Source organism: Bos grunniens, chromosome 22 (genome assembly GCF_055505025.1).
Source record: "Bos grunniens cultivar Pamir isolate PY7600 chromosome 22, Bosgru_T2T1.0, whole genome shotgun sequence".
NCBI classification, from domain to species: domain Eukaryota; kingdom Metazoa; phylum Chordata; class Mammalia; order Artiodactyla; family Bovidae; genus Bos; species Bos grunniens.
The window spans coordinates 57701644-57728903 of record NC_141186.1 but is presented as its reverse complement, the minus strand read 5'-3'; the positions used below and the strand labels follow the sequence as shown (position 1 = coordinate 57728903).

Here is a 27260-nt window from a genome sequence, read left to right as displayed (position 1 = left end):
TGTCCACTTGCGCCACCGGGCAGTCCCATTCTGTTGTCTTTCTGTGGTGAACTTTTTGTTGGTGAAATTAATGCTTATGAAAGAAAAAGTTTTTCCTAACCACCCCAATAATTCATCATGCTATGCTTTATAAAATTTATAAATTTTATAATTTATAAAAGAGATATAATTCACTTCCCATACATTTCACCCCTTTAAAGTGTACAGTTTAGTAAGTTTCACAAGGTTGTACAGCCATTACCACTATCTAATTCTAAAACATTTTCATCATTTTAAAAAGAAATTCCATTGAATTCCCTGGCTGTCCTATGGTTAGGTCTCTGCACTTTCACTGCCAGGGGCCTGGTTCAGTCTCTCACTGGGGATCTGAGATGCACCAAGCTGCTGTTTTTGTTAGGGGGCTATCTATTAGACGTTATTGCCCCTTCCCCGTCCTTTCAGTGCCTGAGAACCACTGATGTACCTTCTGTCCCTCTGCGTTGCCTACTCTGGACTGTTGTGTAAATGAAATTATACAATACATGGACTTCTGTGGCATGCTGCACATGTTCATCCGTGGTGTAGCATGTACCAGTCTGAAGTCCTTTTTATTGCCAAAGAGTACTCGATTGCATGCATACACCGTGTTTTCTTTATTCATTCATCAATTAGCAGATACTCGATTGTTTTTACTTTTGAGCGATTATGAATGATGCTGATATGAACATTTCTGTACAGGATGGTTGTAGATATATATTTGCCTTTCTCTGGAGTATATACCTAGGAGTGCAGTTGTAGGTTCACATGGCCACCTTTGAGAATTGGCCAGACTGTTTGCAAAGAAGGTCTACCACTCTGTATACCCTCTAGCAGTGTACTAGAGTTCCAGTTTTTCTGCATCCTTGTCAGCACTTGCCATTGTCCATCTTTTGGATTGTAGTCATCCAAATGGGTGTGAAGTGATGTCTTGTGGGTTTAAATTTAATTTCCTTAGTAACTAATGATGTTGAGCCTTTCATATGCTACTGGTCATTTGTATATCTTCTTGGGAGACATTTCCATTCACCTCCTTTGCCTCTTTTTTAAAAAAGTATTAAGTTGTTATAAATAGCTCTTTATAGTCTATATGTACATGTCCATGTATTAGGTACACTATCTGCAAAATTTTTCTCCTATTTTATAGACTGTCTTTCCACTTTCTAAATCATATCCCTTGAAGCACAAAACTTTAATTTTGATGGTGGCCACTTCATCTATTTTTGTTGTTGTTGTTGTTGATTATGCTTTGGTGTCATATTGAGGGAACTATCACCTAATCCCAGTTCACAAAGAGTTACACCTATATTTTCTTCTAAGAATTTATAGTTTTAGCTCTTACATTTAATACTTTGATTCATTTTGAGTTAATTTTTCCTGTTTTTAAAATATGAAATATAAAATTTACTACTTTATGTATACAGGTCAGTAGTATTAAATACACTCATAATGTTGTGCAGCATCCACCACCATCCATCTCCATAACTTCTCTTCATCTTGTAAAACAAACTTTGTATCCATTAAACACTAATGCCCATTGCCATCTCCTCTTTGAACCACCACTCTACTCTCTAATCTCTAAGAATCTGACTACTCAGTGTTTCACTAAGTGAGTATGTGCTAACTCACTTCAGTGGTATCTGACTCTGTGATCTTATGGACTGTAGCCCACCAGGCTGCTCTGTCCATGGGATTCTCCAGGCAAGAATACTGGAGTGGGTTGCCATATTCTTCACCTGGGGATCTTCCCTATCCAGAAATAGAACCCATGTCTCTTCAGTCTCCCACCCTGGCAGGTGGATTACCACTAGTACCACCAGGGAAGCCCAAGGGTCACCACTCTTCCTTTCTGTCTCGAAGAATTTGACTACTCTCAATATTTCACCTACGTGAAATTATACAATAGTTGGTTGTCTTTTTGTGAGTGGCTTATTTCACTTAACATAATGTCCTCTAAGTTCATCTGTGTTGGACCATGTGCCAGAATCTCCTTACTTTAAAAAGCAGAATAATATTCCATTGTATGAACATGTCACATTTTGTTTATCTGTACACGGACACTTCGGTTGCTTCCACCTCTTGACTTTCATGAATCCTGCCGCTGCAAATGTGTGTACAAATACCTCTTGGAGGCACTGCTTTCAATTCTTTGTTTTGATAGTAGCCGTTACACTGAGTATGAGATAGCATCTTGCAGGTTTGATTTTTTTTTTAATTTCCCCAATGAATTGTGATGTTGATCAACCTTTCATGTGCTTATTGGTTATTTGTATATTTTCTTTGGAGAAATGTCTATTCATATGTTTTGCCTATTGTTAATCAAGTTGAGTTTTTTTTATGTTGCTAAGTTTTAGAAGTTCTTGATATAATCAGAGGTTTATACCTTGTCAGATACATGATTTGCAAATGTTTTTTCTCATTCTGTAGTTTGCGTTTCCACTCTGTTCATACTGTCTTTCGACGCACAAATATTATAATTTCTTTGTGTGATTTCTTTTTTCCCCTTTAGCTGCCTGTGCCTTTTGTATCGCATCATGAAATCGCTGCCGAATCTAGTGGTGTGGTGACTTTTCTCCTAGGTTTTCTCCTGAGAGTTTTGTAGTTTCAGGTCTGACGTTTAGGTCTTTGATTGAATTAATTTAGGTCTCTGATTGAATTGATTCTTGTGTATGGCATGAGGTAAGAGCCCAGCTTCATTCTTTTGCATATGGATATTGTTTTTCTAGCACTTTTGTTGAAAAGAATGTTTTTCCTCCCGTTGAATGGTCTCAGCTCCCTTGTCAAAAAATTGTTTAACCAGATATGCAACAATTTACTTCTGGAATGTCTTTTCCTTTGGTCTATATGTTTGTCTTTATGCTAATACCATGATTTTGTGACTAAAGCTTTGTAGCAGGTTTTGAAATCATGAAACCCAAGTCCCCCAACTTTGTTCTTTATCAAGGTAGTTTTGTCTATTTGGGATCCCTTGAAATTCCATACGAAGCTCAGGATGGGTTTTTCCATTTCTGCCAAAAAAAAAAGACGAAGATTGGGACTTTGATAGGAACTGTATTGAACCTGTAAATCACTTTGGGAAGTATTGACATACTAGCAGTGTTAAGTCCTTCAACCCATGAACATGGAAAATGTTTCCATTTATTCCTCTCAGCAGTGTTTTGCAGTTTTTAATGTACAAATCTCTTACCTTTTAGGAGCTTCCCTCAAAGCTCAGTCAGTAAAGAGTCTGCCTGCAGTGCAAGAGACCCAGGTTCAATTCCTGGGTGGAGCAGATCCCCTGGAGAAGAAAATGGAAACCCACTCCAGTATTGTTACCTGGAGAACCCCATGGACAGAAGAGCCTGGCAGGGGTTGCAAGAGTCGGACACAACTGAGCGACTAAGCACACACTTACCTTTTACTTCTTCTTTTCTCACTTGGATGCCTTTTCTTTCTTTTGCTTGCTTCATTGCTCTTGCTGGAACTTCCAGTACAGTGTTGAGTAGAGAAGGTGAAAGCAGGCATGCTTGTTACACAGGAAAAGTTTTCAGTCTTTGACGACTGAGTGTGGTATTGACTCTGGGTTTCTCCTATACGGCTTTTATTAAGTTTAGATAATTTGTTTCTATTTCTAGTTCATTGAGTGTTTTTATCGTAAAAGGATGATAAATTTTGTCAAATGCTTTTACTCCTTCTATTGAGATGATACTGTGGGATTTTTCCTTCATTGTGTTAATGCCATGTGTTATGATGATAGATTTGTGTATGTTGATCCAGTATCTTTGCCTGGCTGATAGCAGGACAGTGCTGGCCTCAATAGAATGAGTTAGGAAGTGTTCCGTACTCTTCAGTATTGTGGATGAGTCTGAGAATGCTGCCTTAAGTATTTGGTAGAAATGACCAGTGAAGCTGTTGGGTCCAGGGTTTTCTTAATGAGATCTTTTGGATTGATTCATTCTCCTTAGTAGTTAATGGTCTATTCATGTTTTCTGTTAATTCGTGCTTTAGTCATGGTTGCTAAGTCGCTTCAGTCGTGTCCGACTCTGTGCGACCCCATAGACGGCACCCACCAGGCTGCCCCGTCCCTGGGATTCTCCAGGCAAGAACAGTGGAGTGGGCTGCCATTTCCTTCTCCAATGAAAGAAAGTGAAAAGGGAAAGTGAAGATGCTCAGTCGTGTCCGACTCTTAGCGACCCCGTGGACTGCAGCCCACCAGGTTCCTCCATCCATGGGATTCTCCAAGCGAGAGTGCTGGAGTGGGGTGCCATTGCCTTCTCCCTTTAGTCATGGCAGGTTTGTTAATTTCATCTAGGTTATCCAATTTGTTGGCATACAACTGATCATAGTATTCTTTTATAAACTTTTATATTTCTATAGAATTGATAATAATCTCACTTTTGTCTCTGATTTCAGAAATTTGAAATCTCTTTCTTTCCCCTTAGTCCATCTAGCTAGGTTCAGTTCAATTCAGTCGCATCTGGCTCTTTGCAACCCTATGGACTGAAGCACGCCAGGCTTCCCTGTCCTCACCAACTCTCAGAGCTTGCTCAAACTCACGTCCATTGAGTTGGTAATGCCATCCAACCATCTTATCTTCTGTCATCCCCTTCTCCTCCCGCCTTCAATCTTTCCCAGCATCGGGGTCTTTTCTAATGAGTTAGTTCTTCGCATCAGGTGGCCGTAGTATTGGAGAGGGGGGGATCTCCTTGCAGTCCAAGGGACTCTCAAGAGTCTTCTCCAACACCACAGTTCAAAAGCATCAATTCTTTGGTGCTCACCTTTATTTATGGCCCAACTCTCGCATTCATGCATAAAACTACTGGAAAAACCATAGCTTTGACGAGATGGACCTTTGTCAGCAAAGTAATGTCTTTTCTTTTTAATACACTGTCTATGTTGGTCATACCTTTTCTTTCAAGGAGCAAGCGTCTGTTAATTTCTTGGCTGCAGTCACCATCTGCAGCAATTTTGGAGCCCAAGAAAATAAAGTCTGACACTTTACATTGTTTCCCCATCTATTTGCCATGAAGTGATGGGACCAGATGGCATGATCTTCGTTTTTTGAATGTTGAGTTTTAAGCCAACTTTTTCACTCTCCTTTTTCACTTTCATCGAGGCTCTTTAGTTCTTCTTCACTTTCTGCCCTAAGGGTGGTGTCTGTCATCTGCGTATCTGAGGTTATTGATATTTCTCCTGGCAATCTTGATTCCAGCTTGTGCTTCATCCAGCCCTACATTTTGCATGATGTACTCTGCATGTAAATTAAAAAAGCAGGGTGACAATATACAGCCTTGATGTACTCCTTTCATGAGTTGGAACCAGTCTGTTGTTCCATGTCAACTACTGCTTCTTGACTTGCATACAGATTTCTCAGGAGGCAGGTAAGGTGGTCTGGTATTTCCATCTCTTGAAGAATTTTCCACAGTTTGTTGTGATCCACACAGTTAAAGGCTTTGGCATAGTCAATAAAGCAGAAGTAGATGTTTTTCTGGAACTCTCTTGCTTTTTCGATGATCCATTAGATGTTGGCAATTTGATCTCTGGTTCCTCTGCCTTTTCTAAATCCAGCTTGAACATCTGGAAGTTCACAGTTCATGTACTGTTGAAGCCTGGCTTGGAGAATTTTGAGCATTACTTTACTAGCGTGTGGGATGGGTGCAGTTGTGCAATAGTTTGAACATTCTTCTTCAGTTTTGTCCATTTTGTTGATCTTTTCAAAGAATCAGCTTTGATTTGTTGATTTTTTATATAGTTTTCTTATTATAAATAATAATCTTTATTATATCCTTTCTCTTGCTAACTTTGAATTCGGTTTGTTCTTTTCTTTTTTACTCTAGTTGTAAAAGTTAGGTTATTTGTTTGAGATTTTTCTTCTTTTTTTAAAAAATCATTTGTAGCTCGTAAGTTTCCCACTTAACACCACTTTTGCAAATTCCCTAAGTTTTGGTATGTTATGTTTTTGTTTCCATTCATTTCCAAGTTTTTTATAATTACCTTTATGGTTTCCTTTTTGATTCATTGGTCATTGAAGACTGTGTTGTTTAATTTCCACAAATTTGTGATTTTTTCCAGTTTCCTCTTATTGGCAATCTCTAACTTCATTCTGTTATGGTCAGAGAACACTTTGTCTGATTCAGTTCAGTTCAGTTGCTCAGTCATGTCCGATTCTTTGCGACCCCATGAATTGCAGCACGCCAGGCCTCCCTGTCCATCACAAACTCCCAGAGTTCACTCAGACCCACGTCCATTGAGTCAGTGATGCCATCCAGCCATCTCATCCTCTGTCGTCCCCTTCTCCTCCTGCCCCTAATCCCTCCCAGCATCAGAGTCTTTTCCAATGAGTCAACCTTTCGCATGAGGTGGCCAAAGTACTGGAGTTTCAGCTTTAGCATCATTCCTTCCAAAGAAATCCCAGGGCTAATCTCCTTCAGAATGGACTGGTTGGATCTCCTTGCAGTCCAAGGGACTCTCAAGAGTCTTCTCCAACACCACAGTTCAAAAGCATCAATTCTTCGGCACTCAGCTTTCTTCACAGTCCAACTCTCACATCCATACATGACTACTGGAAAAAACATAACCTTGACTAGACAGACCTTTGTTGGCAAAGTAATGTCTCTGCTTTCGAATATGCTGTCTAGGTTGGTCATAACTTTCCTTCCAAGGAGTAAGCGTCTTTTAATTTCATGGCTGTAGTCACCATCTGTAGTGATTTTGGAGCCCAAAAAATAAAGTCTGACACTGTTTCCACTGTTTCCCCATCTATTTCCCATGAAGTGATGGGACTGGATGCCATGATCTTAGTTTTCTGAATGTTGAGCTTTAAGCCAACTTTTTCACTCTCCGCTTTCACTTTCATCAAGAGGCTTTTGAGTTCCTCTTCACTTTCTGCCATAAGGGTGGTGTCATCTGCATATCTGAGGTTATTGGTATTTCTCCCGGCAATCTTGCTTCCAGCTTGTGTTTCTTCCAGTCCAGCGTTTCTCATGATGTACTCTGCATATAAGTTAAATAAGCAGGGTGACAATATACAGCCTTGACGTACTCCTTTTCCTATTTGGAACCAGTCTTTTGTTCCATGTCCAGTTCTAACTTGCTTCCTGACCTGCATATAGGTTTCTCAAGAGGCAGGTCAGGTGGTCTGGGATTCCCATCTCTTTCAGAATTTTCCACAGTTTATTGTGATCCACACAGTCAAAGGCTTTGGCATAGTCAATAAAGCAGAAATAGATGTTTTTCTGGAACTCTCTTGCTTTTTAGATGATCCAGTGGATATTGGCAATTTGATCTCTGGTTCCTCTGCCTTTTCTAAAACCAGCTTGAACATTTGGAAGTTCATGGTTCACGTATTGCTGAAGCCTGGCTTAGAGAATTTTGAGCATTACTTTACTAGCGTGTGAGATGAGTGCAATGCACTGCCTTTCTTTGGGATTGGAATGCAAACTGACCTTTTCCAGTCCTGTGGCCACTGCTGAGTTTTCCAGATTTGCTGGCGTATTGAGTGCAGCACTTTCACAGCATCATCCAAAGGATTTGAAAAAGCTCAACTGGAATTCCATCATTTCCACTAGCTTTGTTGGCAGTGATGCTTCCTGAGGCCCACTTGACTTCCTGTCTTTTAAAATTTGCTGAGACATAAGTTTTGGCTGCATTTATGGCCCATGCTGGAGAATGTCCCTTGTGTACTTGAGGAGAATGTGTATTTGTTGTTTCATGGTAGAGTGTCCTGTTATAGTGTGTCCAGTCTCGTTAGTTTCTCTTGTGTTAAGTCTTCTCTTTCCTTATACATCTTCTGTCTGATGGTTCTGTTCCTTCTTGAGATTGCAATATTGAAGTCTCCAATTATTATTGCAGAACTGTCTATTTCTTCCTTAAGTTGTATCAGTTTGGACTTCATGTACTTTTCTGGTTATTAAGTGTGTAACTTTGTGATTATTATATCTTCTTGCTGTGTTGAATCTCTTATTAGTATCCTTCTTTGGCTTCCCTGGTGGCTCAGAGGATAAAAGAGTCTGCCTGCAGTGCAGGAGACCTGGGTTCGATCCCTGGGTTGGGAAGATCCCCTGGAGAAAGAAATGGCAACCCACTCCAGTATTCTGGTCTGGAGAATCCCATGGTTGGAGGAGCCTGGCAGGCTACAGTCCATGGGGTCACAAGAGTTGGACACGACTGAGCAACTTCACTTTCTTCTTTCTTTCTTCTTTGTCTCTTAAACCCTTTTAAAGTTTAAAGTCTACTTTGTTTGATTTTAGAACAGCTACCTCTGCTCTCTTTTGGTTTTTGTTTGCATAAATTATCTTTTCCCTTCCTTTCCTTTTCAGTCTGTTTGTGTCTTGGGTTCTAAAGTGAGTCTCCCAGGCAGCATGCAGTTGAAACAGAATGTCTCAACGGTGTTCCGCCATTCTCTCTCTTGATTAGAGAGTTTTATTGATTTGCATTTAAAATATTTATGCATGCGGAACTTCTGTCATTTTGCTCTTTGTTGTATATATGCCTTCAGCTTTTCTGTCCTTCATTTCCTGCATTCCTATCTTCTTTTATATTTAGTTGATTTTTTAGTAGTGAAATGTTTAAATCACTTCTCATTTTCTTTTGTACCTATTCCATGGCTGTTTTCTTTATGGTTACCATGAAGGTTACATATAACATCCTAAAGTTGCAAATTCACACTAGTATGAACTTACACCAGCTTAATTTCACTCACTGTCAAACGTTTTTCATTTACAGCTCCGTCCCTACCTCTTTCAGTAGTTGATGTCACTGATTACATTTTTATGCCCCAAAGCATAAGCTAATAATTCTTTTTAAATACATTAGTCTCCTTAATTATGTAGAAAAAAAGATTCTGAGTTTCATACCAAAGATATAGCAATAGTATTTACAATAATTGAAGGTTTTTTAAGTGTATTTTTAGGAAGCAAAAGGCCCAGTGGTGAACCGTTGCCACAGTGACACTGGCGTTTTATGATCGCCACGTGTTTACATGTGTTGGCGTTCTTGTTTCCCAGGGTCCTACCGTCTTTCCTTTCTCCTCGCAGGTCTCTCTTGAACGTTTCTTGCAGGGCAAGGCTAGTGATCACAAATCCCCTTAGCTTTTGTTTATCTGCAATGTCTTGGTTTGTCTCTCACTTTTAAAAATATTTATTTACCTGTTTATTTCAATTGAAGTATGTATGTGTGCGAGTGCTCAGTCACTCAGCTGTGTTTCATTCTTTGTGACCCCTTGGACTGTAGCCCACCAGGCTTCTCTGTCCATGGAACTTTCCAGGTAGGAATACTGGAGTGGGTTGCGCTTTCCTTCTCCAGATCCTCCAGACCCAGCGATTGGACCTGGGTCTCTGTGTCGCCTGCACTGGCAGGTGGGTCCTTTAACACTAGCGCCACCTAGCTGATCTGCAGTGTTGCGTTCATTTCTGCTGTACAGCAGTGTGACTCAGTTATACATGTGGTTTATTATGGGATATTGAATATAGTTCCCTGTGCTACACAGTAGGACCCTGCTTATTTTTTGTGTGTGTGTGTGTGTAATGAAAGATTTTTACATATTAGATACAGGGAAGTCATTCTGTTTTATGCATGAGTTAACTTGAATTTTATACTCAGTAGAATAGCCTGTTCGTGGCCTATCAAACATGCATTGTATATCTGCCTTAATTATTAAAAAGAAAAGGTCACATTGACCAGAAGAATGTCCATGTTAAAAATAAAGATTAAATTCCTGTCTTCTTGGATTGCCATTGCTGGTTCTCCTTTGATGATAAGACTCTCTTCCAAGGTGCCAAGGCCTTGCCGACTTGCTGATCTCTGATCCACGTGGGGTTTTGTTTGTTTTTGTTCTTAAACCTTGAAGAAATATAATGTTCTTTGTTTTGACAAGATGCAGAACTCTGCTTGGCAGCCATGCTTCTCCAGAGGAGCTGGTCAGAGTAATCTGGGAAGCTGGCCTCTGGGCTAGTCTTCAGTTTGGCTCACAGAAAACGTTTCTTATTATAGAGCATTTATTGGTTATTTTTATTGACATTTGTATTTGCTAATCTCAGAGTCCTAACTTGTGCCCTTCCCCTTTGGTGACTGTAGTCTGTTTTCTGTGTCTCTGATTTTGTTTCTGTTTGGTAAATAAGTCCATTGGTATAGTTTTAAAAGACAACATATAGGTGATATCGTGTGCTATTTGTCTTTCTCTCTCTCTCTCGGCTTAATATGATAACCTCTGGGTCCATCCGTGTTGCTGCAGACGGCATCATTTCATTCTTTTCCCCCATTCTTTTTTATGGCTGAACTGCATGCCACTATATACACACCACATCTTTGTCCACCCATCTGTCGGACATTTAGGCTGTTGCCATGTCTTGGCTATTGTAAGTGGTGCTGCCATGAACATTGGGGTGCATGTTATCTTTTCCAGTTAGAATTTTCGCCAGATTTATGCCCAGGAGTGGAACTGCTAGATCATATGGCAGCTCTGTTTGTTTTTGTTTTTGTTTTTTCTTAAGGAACCCCACACTGTTCTCCGGGCTTCCCAGGAGGCGCTAGTGGTAAAGACCCACCTGCCAGTGCAAGAGATGTAAGAGGCGTAGGCTCGATCCCTGGGTCGGGAAGACCCCCTGAGGAGGGCGTGGTAGTCCACCCCAGTGTTCTTGCCTGGAGAACCCCATGGACAGAGGAGCCTGGCGGGTACAGTCCATAGGGTCACACAGAGTCAGACACGACTGAAGCGACTCAGCACACACGCATGTACTGTTCTCCATAGTGGCTGTGCCGGTTTACACTCCCACCACAGTGTAGGAGGGGTTCCTTTTCTGCAAACCCTCTCCAGCATTTGTTATTTGTAGACTTTTTGACCATGGCCATTCTGACTGGTGTGAGGTAATACCTCATTGTTGTTTTGATTTGCATTTCTCTGATAATTAGTGATGTTGAGCACCTTTTCATGTGTCTTATTTGCCAACTTGTGTGTCGTCTTTGGAGAAATATCTAGGTCTTATTTTTTAATTGGGTTGTTTGCTTTTTTTGTTACTGAGTTGTATGAGCTGTTTGTATATTTTGGAAATTAAGCCCTTGCTGGTTACGTTATTTGCAGGCATTTTCTCCCAGTCCACAGGTTGTCTTTTCATTTTGTATATGGTATACTTTGCTGTGCAAAAGCTTGTAAGTTTTATTTTTATTTCTGTTGTCTTGGGAGACTGAACTAAGAAAACTATGCTATGATTTACGTTACAGAATGTTTGGCCCGTGTTCTCTTCTACGAGTTTTATTGTGTCATGTCTTATATATGTCTCAGCCATTTTGAGTTTATTTTTGTGTAGGGTGTGAGGGAGTGTTCCAGCTGCTTGCTGAAGAGGCTGGCTTGTCTTCGTTGTGTATTCTTGACTCCTTTGTCTGAAATTAATTGACAGTAGATGTGTGGGATTATTTGGGCTCTCTGATTTTGATTGCTGTAGCTTTGTAGTGTTACCTGACGTCTGGGAGGGTTAGCTTCCAGCTTTGTTCTTTTCTCTCAGGATTGCTTTGGCAATTCTGGATCTGTTACGATTCCATAAAAATTTTGGAATTTTGTAGTTCCATGTAAAATGTCATGGGTAATTTAATGGAGAATCCCTTTAAATCTGTAGAGTGCTTTGGGTAGTATGGTCATTTTAACAATATTCTAATCCAAGAATATGGTGTCTTTCCATTTTTTTGTATGCATATTCCTTTGTCAGTGTTCTAAAGTTGTCAGCATATAAGTCTTTCACCTCCTTGATTGAGTTTATTCCTATTCATTTTATTTTTTAATGTGGTATTTAAAGGAATCTTTAAAAAGATTTTTTCCCTTTCTGCTATTTCATTGTTAGTGTAAAGAAATGCAACTGATTTATGTGTGTTAATCTTGTATCCTGCTACCTTGCTGAATTCGTTTATCACTTCTGGTAGTTTTATGTGGAGTCCTTTTATACCTGGTATCAGATTGGGTGGCACCTAGTCTAAGACTCATGGCTCCTTAATAAGGCCATGACACCTTTATACCCAATAGTCCCTAATCCTTATATACTTCTGAAAAAAAGACCCCCAGACAGCAGCTGGTTCTCACTCTCAGATTTAAAAGATGCCTTCTCTTTCATCCCATTGGCACCAGAATCACAATACTTGTTGCATTGAAGTAGAACTCCTCATCAGTACCCCCTCAGTAGCTGACCTACCCCAAGGCTTTATTAGCCCTCATCTTTTGGAGCAGGCTCTAGCCCAGGATCTACAAGACCTAACTCTTGAGGGAGGAACATTTATTCACTATATTGATGATCTTTTGATTTGCTCCCCCACTCAGTCCCACACCATTATATACACCACTCAAGGTCCTTAATTTCCTGGCTTATTGGGGTTACAAAGTGTCCAAATCTAAGGCCCAGTTGGTACAACAAGTGTCCTATTTGGGGATTATTTTTACCCCTGGTAGATGCAGCCTTCTGGCAGATTATACACAGGCAATACCCATCTACAGATTCCCACTACCCATAAACAACTACAAGCATTTCTGGGCCTAACCAGGTACTGCAGAGTCTGGGTACCTAACTGTGGTCTCATGGCACAGCCCCTTATATCAAGCATTAAAAGATAAGGAAGATCAGATACCCCTCAAACGAGAACCAGTCCAGCAGGAGCCGTGGACACTTTAAAAAGCCTCCTCCACAGCACTCCCACTTTGGGTCTACCTAACCTTTCCTAACTGTTCTGACTCTGCACCCAGAAAACAGGGAGTGCGGCCTTAGGAATCCTAACCCAAAGACTGGGAGAAACCACACAGCCAAAGCCTATCTCTCCAAACAGCTGGAGTCCACTGTGAAGGCTGGCCTCCCTGTCTTAGGGTGCTAGGAGCACTGTCCCTTGTAGCTGAGGGAGCACGGAAATTTACTCTGGGAGCCCCATTCAGGTTCTGATTGCTCACCAGGTACCAGACCTACTAAATGATCACAAATTTTCAGATAGCAAATTCTTTTATTTGAAAGCCCACAGATATGTTTGAGTATTTGCAAAACTTTAACCCCACAACTTTACTGCCCATACCAGGAAAAGATGACCCTACTCAGACTTGCTCCGAGATCCGGATAGTTTCTCCCAGTGTCCACCCAGACCTCTCAGACCAACCCTTAGCCAATACTGATTAAATCTGATTTACTGGTGGAAGCAGTTATATTACGGAGAAGACAGTGGCACCCCACTCCAGTACTCCCGCCTGGAAAATCCCATGGGCGGAGGAGCCTGGTGGGCTGCAATCCGTGGGGTTGCGAAGAGTCGGACACGACTGAGTGACTTCACTTTCACTTTTCACTTTCATGCATTGGAGAAGGAAATGGCAACCCACTCCAGTGTTCTTGCCTGGAGAATCCCAGGGACGGGGGAGCCTGGTGGGCTGCCGTCTATGGGGTCGCACAGAGTCGGACATGACTGAAGTGACTTAGCAGCAGCAGCAGTTATATTACAGAAGGAAAACACAAGGCTGGATACACTGTTGTGTCCCTTTATGGGAATATTGAAGCCCGAATTCTAGCCCAGGTGACGTAGGGCTTCCCAGGTGGCTCTAGTGGTAAAGAACCTGCCTGCCTGTGCAGGAGCCATCGAGACTCGGGCTTGATCCCTGGGTGGGGAGACAACCTGGGGGAGGGCGTGGCAGCCCACTGCAGTGCTCTCGCCTGGAGAATCCCTCAGATGGAGGGGCCCTCGGGCCGCCACCCATAGGGTCGCAGAGAGTGTGACACGGCCGAGTGACCGAGCATGCGTGCGGGCATGTTGGGTACGTATGTTAATGAGTATAATATACCTTCTTGTATTGATCCTTTTTTTTAATCATTATGCAGTTTCCTTCTTTATGTTTGTTTTCGGCTTTTGTTTTAAAACCTGTTTTGTCTGATATGAGTATTGTTACTCCTGCTTTCTTCTTCTTTCTGTTTGCATGAAATTAGATTTTCCATCCCCTTACTTTCAACCTATATATGTTCTTTGCTTTAAAGTGGATCATTTGTAGGCAGTATATTGTAGCCTCTTGTTTTACTATCTGATCTGGCACTTTATGTCTTTTGATTGGAACATTCAGTCCATTGACATATAATGTCATTGTTGATAGATGTGTATGTACTGCCATTGTAAACCTTGTTGTCCAGTTGATGTTACATTTCTTCTTTTCCTGTTGTGGTTTGATGGTTTTCTTTTATATTATGCTTGTGTTTTCTTCTTTGTGGTTTTTGTGAATATACTGTATGTTTTTGATTTGTGTGTGTGAGTCTCTCAGTTGTGTCTGACTCTTAGTGACCCCATGGACTGTAGCCCACCAGGCTCCTCTGTCCATGGGATTTTCCAGGCAAGAATACTGGAGTGGGTTGCCATTTCCTTCTCCAAGGGATCTTCCAACCCAGGGATCGAACCCGGATCTCCTGAATTGAAGGCAGATTCTTTACCATCTGAGCTACCAGGGAAGCCCCCATTTACTTTAGACTGGTATTCATATATATTCCAAACATATTCTAAAAAACAAACAAAACCTGTTTTCTTACCTCCCACACATTTTATGGTTTTGATGTCTTTTATGTCTTCATGTTTATCCTTTTCTTGTTTGTTGCAGCTATTTTCACTTTCACACAATTGTTTTAAAATGTTTTAATCGGTCTACTGGTTTGTTTACACTATCTACTTTCTAGTTGCATTTTTCTCTTTCCTGTAGGTTCTTCCTTCTTTCCAAGTTATTTAACGTTTTTTAAATAGTTTATTTTAGCTGCGCTGGATCTTCATTTTCCTGTGCAGGCTTCCTCTGCTTGTGGTGAACTGGGGCTGCTCTGCGTTATAATGTGCAGGCTTCTCTTGTGGTGGCTTCTCTAGGTGTGGAGCACAGGCTCTCGGCCTGTAGACTCGGAGTTGCCGCGCGCAGGCTCTGGAGCGCCAGCCCGGTAGTTCCGGTGCACAGGTTTCGCTGCTTCGTGGCATGTGGAGTCTTCCCATATTGGGGGTTGAACCTGTGTTCCTCCTTTGACAGGCAGATTCTTACCTACTGTACCACCAGGGACGGCCCCTTCTTTACTATTTAGAGAAGACCTTTTGGTATTTTTTTAAGAGTAAAAGTTTAGTCTTCCTGTATTATTTTAGTTTTTGCTTGTCTGAGAAATTCTTTATCTCTCCTTCTCTTCTAACCTTGCTGGGTAGAATGTCATAGGTTGCAGGTTTTTCCCTTTCAGGATTTTGAATTTGTCTTTGTCACTTCCTTCAGGCCTGCAGTATTTAGTAGAGAAATCAGAGGATAGCCTTATGGGACTTCCCTTTTAACCCCTCCTCCCCTCCCCCCCTTTTTTTTTTGCAGCCTTTAGAATCCTCTTTATGTTTTGCCATTTTAATGATAACCTCCCTCGCCTTTGAAGGACTGTTTTGCTGGGTATAGGATTTTGGATTGACATATTTCTTTTCTTTGAGCACTTTGAATGTATTAGCCAACTGTCTTCTGGCCTTCAAAGTCTCTAAAGAGAAATTGGCAAATAACCTAATTGTGGATTTTTTGTATGTGACAATTTGCTTCTCTTTTAAATGCTTTCAAGATTTTCTCTTCTTGTCTTTTGAAACTTTGCTTATAATGTATCTTGATTTGGGTCTCTGTGAGTTCCTCATATGGTGAGCTTGGATGTTTATGTTCATGTCTGATCAAATTTGGGCAGCTTTTCAGCCACTGTTTCTTCGCGTGCTCTGCCCACACCCCTCTCTCTCTGATTCCCACAGTGCTGCTGGTCTCACTGCTGGTATCCTGCAGGCCTCTTTGGCACTGGTCACTTCTCTCCCATCTTTTTTCTTTCTGTTCCTCAGATTCACTAAATCCCATCAAGGTTACTGATTCTTTTGCTTACTCGAATATTCCTTTGAATCCCTTTAGTGAATTTTTCATTTCAATTTCTGAACTTTTTAGCTCCAAAATTTTTTTGCTTTCTTTCTAGATTTTCTGTCGCTTATTGGTATTTTGATTTTGTTCATATATCATTCTCTGACTTTTCCACATCTTCCTTAGTTCAGTCCTTATTTAGTGCATTTGATGTGAGATCTTTTTCAGATGTAATTTTTGTTAATTTTTTTTTTCCTTTGACTGGGCCATACTTTTATTTCTTTGTATGCCTTGTGATTTTGTTGTTGAAAACTGGACATATGAATCTAATAATGTGGTAACTCTAGAAATCAGATTCTCTCTCTTGCCAGGTATTTGCTGGTTTTTGTTAATTTGTTTTTATTGTAAGCACTTTCTGTAAGCAACATCCTGACATGTAAATTTAAGGTCTTTTCTAAACATGTGTCTTTCCCTAAGCATGTGTAGTTACTTTCTAATTTTTCCTGTAATGCAGTTAGTTTGAAAGTCTTTGTCTGTAATGTCTAATTCCCAAAAGAAGAAAAAAGAGAAAAGGGGGTGGTGGGAGAACAAACCAGTCTTTTAAGTCCCCTGGAAATCACTTTAGTAGAGATGGGCATTGGCAACAGTAGGAGGAAGTGCAAAGACCGTGGATGCCACCTCCTTGTCTGCACCTCTGGGATCAGAAGCAGTCAGCAATTGGCGCACGGGTCCCCAGTTTTGGAAGACAAGGACCCTTTCTGCCACCCTGGCTCCCAAGGCTGTGTGCAGGCTGCTTCCGGAGTGTGTGCACAGTTCCCTGCTCTGGGGTAGGGGCGGGGACAGGTAGCTGCACTGTTGTGCTAGGAGCTGGAGTTGACCAAAATTAACCGCACTGTATCGTCCAAGTCTTCCCCTGGAAATTGCAAGCCTCCATTGGACTCTGGAGTTCCACAATAGTCCCATCAGACAGTTTCTGAAGTCTGTGATCTAGATAGAGAGACAGATTCCTGGTGCTTCCTACTCCACCATTTCCCTAGAATTCTCTCTCTTGAATTAATTGTTTTTTATATAATAGGAGTGAGGTGTCCAGTTTCATTCTTCTATTTTTCCATCACCATTCGTTGAAAATGCTCTTCTTTCCCCATGGAGTTATCATGGCACTTTTGTCAAAAATCATCTGACCATTGATGGAAAGGTTAGTTTCTACGCTCTTTGTTCTGTTTTATTGCTCTATTAGTCTATTTTTATGCCATTGCCACACTGTTCCAATTACCATTGCTTTCTAATAGGGGCTTCCCAGGTGGCAGAGAACCGGCCTGCCAATGCAGGAGACACAAGAGACAAGTAAGTTTTGAAACCAGGAAGTTCAGTCCTCCAACTTCGTTCTCTTTCAAGATTGTTTTGGCTATTCTGGTTCCCTTGCATTTTCATGAATTTTAGGATGAATTTATCAATTTATGCAATACATGCAGCTAGAATTCCAATAGCAACTATATTGAATCTATTGATCAATTTGGGTAGTATTGACATTTTACCAGTATTAAGTCTTCTGATCCATGAACACAGATGTCTTTATGTTTATTTACATCTTAATTTCTTTCAACAGTGTTTTGTAGTTTTCAGTATACAAATGCTGTATTTTGTTTGTTAAACTTATTTCTAGGTATTTTCTTGTGTTTGATGTTATGGTTAGTGGGATTGTTTCTTTAATTTTCTGAGTGCTCTTTGCTAACGTATAGAAAAATAACTGATTTTCATATGTTGATTTTGTATTCTGAGACCTTGAAACTCATTTATTAGACCTAGTAGTTTTTCTGTGGAGTCTTCTGGATTTTCTGTATAAAGGATCATATTATCTGCTAATAGGGATCGTTTTCCCTCTTTCCAGATCTTGCTGCTTTTGTTTCTTTTTCTTTTCTAACTGCCTTGTCTAGAAGTTGCAGTATGATGTCAAGTGGACATGGGAAAGTAGACTTCCTTGTCTTGTTCCTGATCATTGGGAGAAGGGTTTTAGTCTTATATCATTAAGCATTATGTTAGCTATATTTTATAAAGACTTGTTAACAGGTTGACATATCAGTACTTCTTAGTTTGTTGAATGGGGTGTTTTTTTTTTTTTGTAATCATGAAAGAGTATTGAATTTTGTCAAATGCTTTTTCTGTCCATTGAGATGATCATTTGACTTTTGTCCCCTTCTAAGGTGTATTTTATTGTTTGATTCATATGTTGAAGCAACCTTGCATTCCTGGGATAAATCCCACTTAGTCATAGTGTATGGTTCTTTATATGGTTCTGGATTCATTTTGTTTGGATTTTGTTTCAGATGATTGCATCTTTATTCATAAGGAATATTGATCTGGGTCTGTAGTTCTCTTGTGATCATCTGTCTGGTTTTGGTATTAGGTATTATTGGCCTCATAGAATGAATCAAGAAGTATTTTCTTCCTCCTCCTCCTCCTCCTCCTATTCTTCTTTTTTTTTAAGTTTGAAAAATATTGGTTCATAACATACTTTTATTCAAAGAAAAATAATACCTGATCACTTCAGGTGTCCAAGTGACTGTTCTGAACCTTGAACCTTTACTTTGATGGGTACTGACCTTGTGTTACTGATGAACTTTTTCAAGTTTCACCCCGTGGGGTGGGAGGTTGCCAGGCTCTTTGACAAGTACTAATAATGGTAGTTTACAGTGTAATTCTGGTTCTGTTTGCCATCCTCAGCAGTACTGTGAGAGCGTTTCTTCTGAAAACTGTCATCTCACAGGAGTGCTTTATAGCTGGCTTTGTAGACAGTGGGGGAAAAAAGTTCAAAGATGATTTCTAAGAAGTTATTTTGGTAGCTTTATATTTAATTGATGCTGCACAGAGCAGACCTGAAAATTCCTTTCATTTTTTCTTGCATTTTCAACATTAGAAACAGCTGTTTGAGCTGGTTTTCAGGATCCTTCTGGAGAAGCGTCTCGTTGATGCTTTGTCATCCTGAACTACACATTTTGTCACTCGGAGCCACAGTGAAACCAAGGGGCGAGGTCCTCAGACGCCCACTGGGAACCTTTCTGAGCCCCCTTGTGATCCAGCCCGCTTCTCGCCCACAGGTACCACGTACACAGACTTCTCGGCCGGAATCTCCAGGGATGACCAGCCCCTCCCCGCGCATCCAGATAATCTCCACTGATTCTGCGGTAGCCTCACCTCAGCGCATTCAGGTACCTCCCCAGTCCCCTGGGGTCCAGCCACCCACCCTCCCTGAATCCGTTCCAAAAACAGAGCTGCCTGAGGGTCTCAGGAAGGAGCTGTGCTTCTTAGGCATCCAGTATAGTGCAGTCTCATTTATGTTTTAAAATGTAAAAGAAGAAAGAGTTTACATTTGCTAAACTAACTTACTTTTAATCTAAAAGTCTGAAGTGTCACTTCAAACTATTGGAATGAAGTACCGTTTTATAACTTTTGAACTTCAGAACTGAGAGGCAGCATGTCCTAGTAAACTAGCAGTTAAGAGCGTGGACCCCGCTTGAAGTCAGATCCCAGTGCTCCACTTTATCGCTTTCCTAACATCTCAGTTTTTTCATTTAGAAAATGTGCATAATAGTAGTGCTTACCTCATAAGGTTATTAGGAAAAATCAGTGGATATTGCTTGTAAGATGCTTAAAGCGGCGCTTGGCACATGATAATGTTCAGTGTGTCCTCGTTATCTATAATAACTATTTGGCACCCCACTCCAGCAGTCTTGCCTGGAAAATCCCGTGGACGGAGGAGCCTGGAAGGCTGCAGTCCATGCGGTCTCGAAGAGTCGGACACGACTGAGCGACTTCACTTTCACTTTTCACTTTCCACTTTCATGCATTGCAGAAGGAAATGGCAACCCACTCCAGTGTTCTTGCCTGGAGAATCCCAGGGATGGGGGAGCCTGGTGGGCTGCCATCTATGGGGTCGCAGAGAGTCGGACACGACTGAAGCGACTTAGCAGTAGTAGTATCGTTCCTGTTAACTATTTCATATTCACTTATGGGAAGGTTAGCCTTCCCCAGGGCTCTGAGCCTGCCTCTGGCTCACTGAAGAAAGAGAAGATATGTGTATTGAAATCATGACCAGCAAGCAGGAAGAACGGGAATGCTGATGACTCAAATTAGATTCATAGTTACCTCAGAAGGCTGAATCAGAAGACCAAACCAAAGCACGTGAGCAGAAATGAATGGCAGAAAAAGCACTAAATATGTAACAGAAGTCTGAGAAAATACCAGGCAGCCAGGTATTCAAGTGAATTAGTTAAGGATCGCCTTCATTTTCAGTTTGCTTACTTTAAGCTAAGTAAAAGTGAGCAGTAAGCTGTAATAAGAAGATGGTTTCTGTAGTGTTTCCCCATTCTTAAAAGTGATTTTATGGATTGTTAAAAACTAAGCATAACAGAGTTGTATTAAGGAAAGTGAAGTGAGTTGTTAAAAATTATATTTCCATCATGCCTATTTTACATAAGTTAATCATAAAACGGAAGTTCATATACTTGTAATTTTTTTCACTTCACACCAAGTAGGACACACATATCTGAGTGTTTGGAAATTCAGAAGTTATTGGTCCAATGAGGTTTTACTATTCTTCAGAATTAGAAACTTTATGTAGCTAAGTTATTTTTTCTTTCACTTTGTTCTTATTTGCTGATTGTGACTTGAAAATGAGTCCTTTATAGTTTAATGTAGTAGGTATTAGGATCCTGCCTACATAACTCTCCCAGGTTTGGAAAAGGGACTAACTTTGTATGTTTAACTATGGCTGTTACATTGTGGTTTCAAAGCCATCCAAGGGCAGGTGAGAGCATAGAACACTCCCCCAGAAGACTCCAGCTAGTCTTGGAGCTAGTGTATATTTCGAGAGAGAGTGTACAGCCCCCTGTATTGGTGTAAGAAGAATCCTTGTTTTCTTAGGGGCTGTGCGGGCATCCCAGTTCATCCAGAGGGGTATTCCCATGCCCTGGCGCTTGGTCCGTGGTTCCACCACTGTCCTGGCTAGAATGCAGGTTCTTGAGCCACAAGTCTTGTAGAATGGATCTGTGGTGTTGTGCTTTCAGTTTCTCTAGGGAAAATAACCCCTTAACATGAGTTTTATGTGTAGTAAGTATAGCTGAAAATCTTTTCATTGTGAACTGTCAATAAAATTGAATATACTTTGCTTGAACTGAAGTGTGTTTGAAAGTTTGGTATTTTAAAGAAGAGTTATGGTCATAACCAACGTAAGTTGGTTTCTAGTTCTTGATGTTGGCGCCGATGTCTTCTATGAAGTTTTCCTTTCTAGCCCTGACTTAAGCGTTGGATCTCCAGCCCATTGTGGGAAAAGAGTTCATTTCCTGATGTTTTAGTGAGTAATCAGTGCTCTGACCTAGATAGTAGCTCTGTGATAAGTTTGTGAGGGAAGATTATTCAATAAGGATGGCAAGCTGTGCAACATTTAGAAACTTTTGGCTCTGAACGGAACGGACTTTAGGAGTAAATCCTGTGTCTCCTCAGTTGTGTGACCCGGGGAAGTTTCTCTAACATCCGTAACTGTCAAGTGGCGATAGTGACAGTGCCTGTTTGATGGCGCTGTAAACAGGCTAAGAGGTAGTGCCCGTAGCCTATAGGGAGTAGACGGCAATAGGGTTAGCATCTGTGTTACGGTTTTTTAATGTTGTATTTCCATACAAGTTCAGAAGTTCCATACAAGTAAGGAAAATAATACATAGGAATCTTGTATTCCCTTTATACAGATTCACCAGTTTTTGCTGTAACATTCTGAATGTATGTATGATGTATGTTTTTCTGAATCATTTGAGAATAAAAATAGAGACATCACGCTGCTTTGCCCTGGATACTTCTGTTGCATTTGCTATGGAGAATGACATTCTCCTATGTATTTACACTACAGTGATCAAAATCAGGCAATTTAATATTGAAACAAGCCATTATCTAATCCATAGTCCAAATTCTAAAATTCATCAGTTTTCTCAACCAAGTCCTCTATAGTTGTTTTTTCCCCCATCCTAGGATTTCTTTTTACTGTTTTTAATAATGACAGCAAAAATCAAGGTGCCAGTCAGCACACGACCAGCAGCACATCCAGTCGTGCAGACCAGCAGAGGGCTGCCCCGCCGGTGGGTCTGTGTCACTGCTACATGTCAGCCCACTGGTTGCAGAAGGGCTTTGCGACCACGTGGGGAAGAGCGACGCTCCCGGTGTGGGGAGAGGCGGACTTGTGACTGGGTGAAGAGCTGTGGTGTTTTGGGGATGCAGAAGTCCCGTGCAGAAAGTGTGGGAGGAAGAGGGTGGCGGCAAGAGGGAAACACCGGCTTGTCTGAGAAGGAGGCCTCACTGGAGCAGTCCAGTCACAAAACCTAGCTTCTCGGGAAATTTCGTGAGTTTCCATCATATGCAGTCTTTCTAGGCCAGTGGTTTTCAAGCTCTGTTCTTTATTACTTCCAAGATTATGCGCATATTACGTTCAAATGTCATTTTTTAATCCAGCTTTTAAAGTGATCTGTTGTTGTTCAGTCACGTCTGACTCTGCACACCAGGCTTCCCTGCCCTTCCCTATCTTCTAGAGATTGCTCAGTTTCCTGTGCATCGAGTCAGTGATGCTGGAGATTAAAAGAGAAACACTTGGCACAGTACGCACCAAAGTTGGCGTGCTGGGGGTCACTGCGCTCACTGCACGCCGCCTTCCTTCTCTCTGGGGCGGGTCTTGGCTTAAAGCTTCTTTTCCACCTGTGGATTTTAAGGTGTCCCTGAGCTATTCCCCCACACTCTCCATTTCACATTTATGTTTTCAGTAGAGCATAATTGTACTTATTGTTTGACTGAAGGAAATGTTTAAATTTAAGCTTATGAAATACATTTATATGATATGGTGCTTTTTTATCTCCTCTATTGTTTGGATGTTTCACCTGTTACTAGAAAAGACTTCTCTTGTTTTTTAGAAGTTTGGAATCTGCATTACATTCCCAGGGGAGTGCATCCCGGGCTCCTGCAGCTTCCTTCCCTCGGTCTCTTCCATCAGCTCTGTATTCCTGCGCGTCGTTCTTGAGCTGCCGGTGCCTGCTGTCTGTCCTTTCTCCATCCGCAGCCTCTGGTGCTTCCTCTCTTGCTCTGCTGACTCTGGTGGCTCCTCTCAGGTTCTCATAGGAGTTGTTTGTATGTGTTGAATGGGTAATAGATACACACCGTAACTGAGTCATACCAGAGAAAGTAGAAGACGAGTCTCCCTCTCCACGTCTCTCCCAAGAATGGCCACTGTTGCCATATTGCTTAGTTTTTCAGAGTTGGCCTGCACCGACACCCGTGAGTGCACATGTGAGCAGCACAGCATAGTTCACGCGCCTGCCACGCTCTGCCCGCACTGCTCTGCGCTTTACTCTTGGAGTAAAGTGGTACAAATAGAGCCTCCTCTTTTTATTAAGTAGGGTTTTGAGATTTCATTTTATGAATGTTGTGATAAATAACCTTTCACCTGAGAGTATTCCTGTAGGATCAATTATTCAAAACCGGGTCGCTGGTAGTGAGAGTGTGTCGTGTAATTTTGACAGTCGTTGCCAAACTGCCTTCCAAAGAGGTTCTGCCAGTTTACTCCAGCCAGCCTGGTGTGAGAGCGCCTGTTTCCTTACATACTCAGTGAAATATTTTGAGAGGGAGTGTGTGTGTGTGCGTGTGTGTGTCGTGTGGTGTGGTGTGTGTGTGTGTGTGTGTGTTTTATGGCCCAGAATGTGGTGTGTGTGTGTGTGTGTGTTATGGCCCAGAAGTGGTCTGTCTGAATGTTTCATGCAGGCGTCAGAAGAAGGTATGTTCTGCTGTTGCTAGCTGGAGGACTTTATGAATGTCAGTTACATCAGGGTGATTGATAGTGCTGCTCAGGTCAGCTGTATCCTGATTGATCTCCTGCCTGCATATCTGACAGAGAAGCGACACCTCCAGATGGCCGGTTGACCGCTTCGTCTCTTTCTGGCAGTTGTACCCGTTTTGCCTCGTGTGCTCTGCTGCTCTGTTGCTAGGCGCGTGCACATTAAGAGGATTGTTACGTCTTTGCGGGAGATTGAGCCATTTTATCATATGAAGCCCCTCTCTATGCCTAAAATTTTCCTTGTTCTGAAGTCTGCTTTGTCTTCACATTGAAGTAGTTACTCTAGCTGTCTTTTGACTTTTCACTTTTCACCTGTCTGCGTTTAGGGTTTTCTGTAACAATGTATAGTCGAGTCTTTTTTTTTTTTATCCAGATGACAGTCTCTTTTGGATGGTGTATACAGAACACCCACATTTAAAACAGATTGTCAATATATTTGAACTAATATTACCGTGTATGTAACTGTTTCTGGTATGATGCCAGGCTTCTTTTTCTGCCTTTTCTAGTTTTGATTGAGCAACTTGTCTGATCGACTTTTATCTCTTTTCTTAGTGTATCACATGTACCTCTTCACAAGTGTTTTTAGTTGTTGCCCTAAAGTTTACAATTCACATTTTAAACTAATCTAAATTTATCGTCAACTGACAGCACCCTGTTTCACCTATAATGGGAACCTTTTCACAGTATTGCCAACCCCTGCCTCCCATCTTTTGTAATATTGCTGTAATTCATTTCACTTACCCACATGCTGTAGTCACCCAGTACATTGTTACTTAATTTTAACAGTTTTTTTTTTTTTAAGATCAATTAAGAATAAGAAAAAGAAGATTTAGTTTTGCCTTCATTAATTCCTTCTTTGGTGTTCTCCCATTCTTTATGTAAATGCAAGTTCCTGATCTGTTCCATTTACCTTCTGCCTGAAAAAAACCTTGGGACATTACTTACAAGGCATATCTGCTGGTGATGAATTTGTAGTTTTTGTCTGAGAAAAGCGGCTTCCCTGGTGGCTCAGAGGTTAAAGCGTCTGCCTGCAATGCGGGAGACCTGGGTTCGATCCCTAGGTTGGGAAGATCCCCTGGAGAAGGAAATGGCCACCCACTCCAGTATTCTTGCCTGAAGAATCCCATGGACAGAGGAGCCTGGTGGGCTACAGTTCACGGGGTCGAAAAGAGTCGGCTACGACTGAGCGACTTCACTTTTTTGGTCTGAGAAAGTCTTTATTTCACTTTGACTTTCTTGATGTTGGGTTGTCTTTTTTTTTTATGATTTTCTGTGAAATACATGACATAAAATTAAGCATTTTAAAGTAACGAGTTCAGTGGCATTGAACATATTCATAATATGGTGCAGCCACCTCCTCTGACAAGTTTCAAAACATTTCTTTCACTCCTTCACTCCCCTTACCCACTGTGCAGCTTTCCCTGTGCCTCCTCCACCTGGTCCCTAGTGGTTATCTGAACTCCATCTCTGTGGATTTATCAGTTCTGGATATTTACTATAAATGGAGTCACGCAGTATGTGACCTTTTTTGTGTCTGGCTTCTTTTGTGTCTTACATAATGTTTACCCACACTTATGGCGTGTATGTTATTCTTTCTTAGGGCTACATAACTCTCCACCGTGTGCCATAATTGATTTATCCGTTCATTGATGGAGCCGCCTTCACTGTTGAAGGATATGTTTGTCAAATGTAGAATTCTGGTTTGGTGGTTCACTTCAACAGCATTTGAACTATTTTGCTCTATCATCTTCTGTCTTGCATGGTTTCTAAAGACAAATCTGCTCTAAAATTTTTTTTTTCTTTATTGGTGAGGTGGACTTTTCTCCCAAAGGGAGAGTGCGAGAGAAATCTTTTCCCATGTTTTTGACAGGGAGAGTTAACTTTTTATCTTTTTTGGTCTTATAAATAGGATATACTTAAATGTAGTTTTTGAGTTCTTACTGTGCTTGATGTTCTCTGAGCTTCATGGATCTGTGGTTTGGTGTTTTGTCATTAACTACGGGAAGTTCTCACCTATTACTACTTTGAATACTTCTTCTGGTATTCTAGTTACGTATCTGTTCTCTCCTGCAGCTGTCCCGTGGTTCTTGGGTCCTGTGCTCTGGGTTTTGTGTGTCGCGTGTGTATTCTGCGTTGGTTTCTTCGTGCTTTCCCCTTCACGTTTCAGTGGAGGGCTCGTTCGGGCCTGTCTTCAAGCTCACCGGTGGTTTCCTTGGTTGTGCCCAGGCATACTTCATTTCTGCTGCAGTGTGTTTGATTTCTAGCATGCTATGTTTTCTGAGAATTTTCATATCTCTGTAGATTTATCATTTGTTCTTACATGTTGTCTATTTTTTTTTTCCTTCAGAGATCCTTAGATACTGATCATGAGTTATTTTAAATTCCTTATCTGAAAGTTCTAACATTTGTGTCACATCTGAGTCTGGGTCTGATGCTTGTTTTGTCTTTCCAGATTGTATTTTTCTTATGTTTTGAAATTCTGTGTATTTTTTTTTTTTTTGCTAAATGTCAGACAATGTTGGCTGTGTTAGACAGCAAGAACGGAAGTGCATCAGCCTCTGTATGAGGGGTTGTTGTTCTGGCTGGGGTTGCGCTCTGTGTAATGTTTGCTGTGGCTGTAAGTGGCTGAAACTTCAGATTCCTCTAGATGCCTTTGTTTCTGTCCTCTTGACTTTGAGCTGCCCTAGATATTCCTCCTCAGAGAGTTTGTATCTTGAAGCTCAGCCGTAATCCGCTGTTACCATTCTGTAGCCTAGTTGGTAAGGTGTAAGGGAAGGGTGGTTGCTGTTCAGTCGCTCAGTCGTGTCCAACTCTCTGCGACTCCATGGACTGCAGCACGCCAGGCCTCCCTGTCCATCACCAATTCCTGGAGCTTGCTCAAACTCATGTCCATTGAGTCAGTGATGCTATCCAAGCATCTCATCCTCTGTCATCTCCTTCTCCTCCCACCTTCGATCTTTCCCAGCATCAGGGTCTTTTCTAATGAATTGGCTCTTCGAATCTGGTGGCCAAAGTATCGGAGCTTCAGCTTCAGCATCAGTCCTTCCAATGAATTATTCAGAGTTGATTTCCTTTAGGATGGACTGGTTGGGTCTCCTTGCAGTCCAAGGGACTCTGAAGAGTCTCCTCCAATGCCATAATTCAAAAGCATCAGTTTAGCTTGGTCAGTAAAGAACCTGCCTGCAAGGCAGGAGTCTTGGTTTCTATTCCTGGGTTGAGTAGATCCCCTGGAGAAGGAAATGGCAGCCAACTCCAGTATTCTTCCCTGGAGAATCCCGTGGACAGAGGCACTTGGCAGGCTGCAGTCCATGGGGTCACAAGAGTCGGACGTGACTTAGCGACTGAACCGCCTTCCTTATGGTCCAGCTCTCACATCCATACCCAACCACTGGAAAAACCATAGATTTGACTAGACGGACCTTTGTTGGCAAAGTAATGTCTCTGCTTTTTAATACACTGCCCAGGTCTGTAATCTTATGACGAAATCTCAGTATTTTTGTGGTCCTCTGTCCTTGGGCTATGACCTTCACAAGTATTTATTTATTTCCCCTGCCCCCACTTAGATGAGAAAGGCAGGGT

General features: G+C 41.4%; 1 protein-coding gene across 20 annotated transcripts in view; it reads left to right on the top strand.

Annotated features, from left to right (window-relative positions):
* NR2C2 (nuclear receptor subfamily 2 group C member 2) overlaps nt 1-27260 on the top strand; it is a 113862-nt gene that overhangs the window by 54837 nt on the left and 31765 nt on the right. For all 20 annotated transcript variants that reach the window (XR_015151892.1, XR_015151889.1, XR_015151890.1 and 17 more), the window contains one exon: nt 18916-19026. Coding sequence is in view for 11 of the 20 variants with exons in the window: in XM_086368745.1 (XP_086224871.1) it covers nt 18916-19026 (111 nt within the window). In the remaining 9 variants the exon portion in view is untranslated. The remainder of the gene's footprint in view (nt 1-18915; nt 19027-27260) is intronic.